Raw genomic sequence first — 5,159 nt, forward strand, 5'->3', positions numbered from 1 at the left:
CATGCCACCAAGTTCATTCACTTATTTGTGTTCATATAACATAAATATATAATCATTAAAGAGAGATTCCATTTTGCTGATGCTTTCCTCTAGCTATTGCATCACCAGCTTATCACTATTCCACAAGATATCTCACAGTTCTCGCAAGTTGGAGCCCCACACTAGTATGCATATTGTTTCAAACATGTCATTCTCTAAATGCTGCTTGCCCGTGTGCCAAAGCTTTCACTTTTCCGACTTCTTTTTTTCCTCGCATAGCTGCAGGTCAAAATGGTTTTCTCTAAAACATCGCTGCCACCACCCACTTACAAGTTTTAATTGAAAATGCAAGAACTTGTTTAACATGGCAAGGAGGGAGTCGATGTGATGTACTACTGCACTCGATATGAACTGCAACACGGGCATTCACCTGTCAGTTCTTTCAATAATAAAAATGACAAGTGCCACTTTTCTTGTAAAGAGAGTGCTTGTTACCAGTAATTGGATCAATGTTCAGCATTTTTTTTTACAGGCGCTGCCACACGAGCATTGCATGGCAGCATCTACACACACACACAAAACGGATTCCCGCATTGCAACTCGTATTGAGCACGATGGTACAGTTTGTACACCCATAATCCCAAAGATGGGGTCGTCAAGGAAATAAAGTGAAATGCACAACAAGTTGCAAGCAGAGAGAAAAATTAATGTGCTATATCTCGAGTTAATTTGTGCGTCCTAATCACTGTGACCAGGTAACTTAATGCAAAAAGAAAAGGCACACACACACAAGAGAGAAGACAAACACGGGCACTACTGCAGTTGTTTGATCTTTTTCTTTCTGAGGGGGAGTTTCCTGCTTAAAAATGTTTCACCAAGTTGCCTAACAACAGGTTCTGACAATTGAAACTGGCCATGAAGTTCATGCACGCATGACAATGTGTAGGGTTTTTTGGTGCAAGCAATGGTGATGAGTCTTCAATTAATTGTGTATGAAATGGAGAAAAGAATTGCAAATGCTAGTTGTAGCATGGCTGCATAAAATTGCACAAAAATATATTGCATAAAATTGCATAAAATACATAAGTATTGAAATAATAAATAGAGATGTGTGCCATGACCATAAAAGTCCATTGTTATGAAGGTTTGATGTAAAATCTGTAGGTGACAGTAGTACTAGTGCCTCAACAGGGCTCTTGAATGCGAGGGTTTGGAGGCAAGTGCTCTACAAAAAGGTTATCGCAGCATTTGAGGCGCACATACTGTGCCCACCAAGTACAACTGTTCTGGACAGTCTGTTCATCCAAGTCCCCCAAAGCAGCAGAACAAGATGCTCCTTTGATGCATTTGCATCATTATCTAGAAGTCTTGTTCTGAGCAGAAGCATTTTCAGGGATACAGGCTCACTTTATTGAGAATCATTTACCTTTACACATAGCGCACAAATAGCAGCAGACTTGGAGCAACAAGGACTGACAAGCAATACACTGTTTTTAAATCAGAATGACTTATTCAGCGACATTGTTGTTGCTGATTTCGCCTGCTTCCGGAACTCGTCTATATAATCTTGCTCAGAGCAAGCATCCCTCCTGTGCCCTTTCGCTATCAGAAGAGAAGACTTCTAACAGAATGTTTTTACCCTTTTTATTCATTTATCTTTTAATAAAGGTATTTAAACACTCAACAGAAGGTTCTGTGACCAATGAGACAAACTATTTTGCAAACTAAGGTTATTTTTAATAAAACTTGACGCAACATTTGTAAAGCTTAAAGGGAGAGTAAAATTTGGGAGTGTTTGCACATATGCACTATTGAGCAGCATCATCGCTCACCTGCAGTGCCATGGCCTCGCTGGTACGGCCAATATCAAGCCGAGCTCTTCCCATACTGCCAAAGTCCATCCACACGGGAACATCGTCGTCATTGAGCAGCACATTTGCAGGCTTCAGGTCTCTGGGTGCAACAAAAACAGCTTGAGCTGCAGTGCTTCTTTCTCTGTTGGACATATTTAGTACTGAGTAATAATGAGGAAGTTCAGAAACGGTACAGGCCATAAGGAAAACAAATAAAGTAGATACTAAATAAATAAATAAACGGAATGAAAGTGAATAGGGATGAACCACAATCGTGTCAAGTGTGGTCCTAACAACCATAAAGAGTTAATCATCTCCAGCATTTTAAGTGTTGTTTGGGTTGCATCACTGCTTGAGAGTCAACTGCCGCACCTGCGTCCACAAAGCCCAACGCAACGGCTAGAGTCCTGTCCGCAGTAGTGGGAGGGGGAGGGCTCAATTGGGCACACTCAAGCGTGATGTGTTCTATGGTCACATCCAACTTGGTGCCATCTACAGGCATCTGCTGGTGTCAAGTGGGTTTCGCTGCTGGGTTCCTTATTTACAGAGGGCATGATGCAAAACAGCAGAAAGAAAAGATGTGGGATGAGAAAAAACTGGCAAGGACAGGCACACATTTCCAGTTATGCTTTACTCTAAGAGATGAAAACAATCACACAGTTACTGCACAGGCCAGAGTGTGCCCGACAGAACCGACATCTTATAGGTTGCACACAGTATTTCTTTGTTTACATTTTCTTTAACCCCTCTGCAGCACTTTGTGGCTCTTGACACTTTGGCTCTTTATTGACGGGGTTCAGCAACCCAAAACAGCACAAGGTCTATGGAAAATGCCACAATGAAAAAGGAGGTGGGGGTATGTACCAGATTATTTTTGACTATCTAAACATGAGAACATGAGCTTTCTTGAATTCTGCCCCATTACAGAAAGAGCCACATGGCACCTGAATCAGTTGTACATTTGACTGCTACAGACCACTGCAGCGATAATATTTATCAGCATAATATCCACAGCTCTAAAAGTGAACCATACCACCTGTTTATTTTGATTTATTTTTTAGTTCAGACAGTTTTTCTAAAAATTGTCTGTGACAGATAGTGTTATTCTGCCTTTCCAGGCCAGTGTATTTCTGGGAGAAGCGGGAACTACCTGTACCAGAAATTCAAATTTCTAAGTAGCTAATTAAAAAGAACCACACATTCACTTTTTAATTATTCATTTTAGGACACCTGTTCCCATTGTGAAATTGAAGCTGAGGAGTAGCAAAGACATATTTGCTTAGCTGTGGTTTTATATGGGTTCATATAATATGACGGTTATAAGTGTAATGCTGCTTGCTTGACATGTTTATGACCAGAAACCTAACAAGCTGTCACAGGGCAATGACATGTGAAGTGTGTGCTGTATTAATTTTGTCTGTGAAATACCATCAAAAGACCACCTAGTATGCTGTTACAAGTTGCGTGCATACCAGTCTACACGAATTCAACATTTCTTTTTCTTCATGTAAAACACGTATGGTATATCCGAACTGCTTTGTAACCTGAAATCTTACAGCCAGTTATTTTGCTATCTTTTCCTGAAGGTTAATATGTGATTTCTTCCTATATGTACTCTGATTATAGATACAGTTTCTATTGAGACAGCAATGATCTTCAGAATTACCTAAACAAAACACTCATGCTTGCAAGTGTAGTTGTTCTGAGCAAACTGATGAAAGCTTTGCCTTCCAGACTTCAATGTTTGAATTCGTCTGTCTGTAGTCACGCCGCGTCTGAGTGGCGTAATACAACGCACGCCCACATATGGCACCGCAGTTTCATCCCAATTCTGTTCAGATGGTTTCGCCAGCGCTCCGCGGCACGGCCTGGAGCGCGGGTCACGGGCGAACCACGCACCTGTGCGCCAAGGCGACGGGCGTGGCACCGTGGATCGCCTGAACACCGTGACACATGCCTGTGAAGATCTCCAGCAGCCGTCCCTCTGGCATGTGCTCCCTCGACCGCGCGCGCATCGTCAGCTCGTCCTGGAGCGTCCCTCTCTGCACAGAGCGCGGATAGGTCAGATAAATGCGCACCTGCGCGGATTACACAACAGCTGTGATATCGCGTCGTTTTCGCGATCGCTAGAGGTGCGGTTGCATATTCTCTCTCATCGACGTAGGCGTGATTCCCGCGAAATAATTCGTTAGGCAATAAAATATATATATGCATACAGCGAGAAGAAGATCGTGAGTACGCGATACTACTAGGGCAGGAGAGTGCTGCAAAGCTCTGCCGCACACAAACACGGGTTTTAAAAACGCGACAGCGTTTCGCTACGTTTCTTGAGCGACAATGCCGGCTCACTCGGAAGTAAGGCAGCAGGATGAGGACTTCGCTGGAGAATGGTTTCGACAGGTCGTGGCACTGAACCAGGGCGGCGTCCACGCATCGGACCAAGTTAGGGTGCTCGAAGGACTTGTACAGCTCGGCCTCGCGCATCGCGTCCCGCTCCGACTCCCGCGTGTGGCACGGGATGCGCTTGAGTGCGTACTGCCGCTGGCTGGTCGCGTCGTACACCAGGTCGACCACGCTGAATCCCCTGCGAAGGCCACGGCGAGACATCAACAAGTGTCCGAAGGTGCACCGCACGAGACCGGATGGTGCGAATAAGCGAAATACGAACCCTTCTCCCAACCTGCTCTTGACCACGTATCTCTTGCCATTGATGCATACAGCTTCTTTCGTGCACGTACAACCCATGTTAAACAGGATGCTGAGGCCCAAACTATTCATGCTGGTACGGTCGCGATGTCGGCGGTCTGTATACTTGCGGGTGTCCTTGCATGGTCGACTGGGCGCGGATCGGGTTGGCGTACTAAGGAGACTCGGACTGGAAGTTTTCAAAGCGACCACGTGTGCTCCATCTCAGGCGCAGTAACTTACAATCCGCTCTCCACTCTCCAAGCCATCACTCACATCGCATCCGACAAAGACACCCCATCAGACCCCATATCGACGCCGGTGTGTCGTCAGCTGCAGCTCTGCGCGGCGAGCCAGCTGAGCCGACAACATGACAACACACACGAGTTGTCCAAGTGGTGTAAGCCTTAGCTTCAGTTTCGCTTTCATTCAACTTTCTTTAAGCTTTTTTAATTAGTTTACTTTTAATTTATTATATACAACACAATTTAAATAAACATTAAATTACACTGTGAGTTCTATAAATAAATGTGTCAAGTCTATTCGTATCACGTCGTGTGGCCGATCGTGGCTGGCTCATTCAAAAGACAAGCAGAGTTCAATGCTAGCCAAACCGGAGCCAGTGCTAGCCACCATACGACC

The 5,159-nt window shown here is 44.5% G+C and overlaps 1 protein-coding gene across 1 annotated transcript in view; it reads right to left on the reverse strand.

Annotated features, from left to right (window-relative positions):
• Positions 1-4,905, reverse strand: part of LOC142572528 (serine/threonine-protein kinase 16) — an 11,085-nt gene extending 6,180 nt beyond the window's left edge. The window contains exons 1-4 of the mRNA XM_075681696.1: positions 4,501-4,905; positions 4,182-4,416; positions 3,732-3,874; positions 1,812-1,932 (exon numbers count right to left, since the gene is read on the reverse strand). Of these exons, the coding sequence (XP_075537811.1) occupies positions 1,812-1,932; positions 3,732-3,874; positions 4,182-4,416; positions 4,501-4,610 (609 nt within the window). The 5' untranslated portion in view covers positions 4,611-4,905. The remainder of the gene's footprint in view (positions 1-1,811; positions 1,933-3,731; positions 3,875-4,181; positions 4,417-4,500) is intronic.
• Between the last annotated feature and the right edge of the window lie 254 nt (positions 4,906-5,159).

This window comes from Dermacentor variabilis, chromosome 2 (assembly GCF_050947875.1).
Source record: "Dermacentor variabilis isolate Ectoservices chromosome 2, ASM5094787v1, whole genome shotgun sequence".
Taxonomy (NCBI): domain Eukaryota; kingdom Metazoa; phylum Arthropoda; class Arachnida; order Ixodida; family Ixodidae; genus Dermacentor; species Dermacentor variabilis.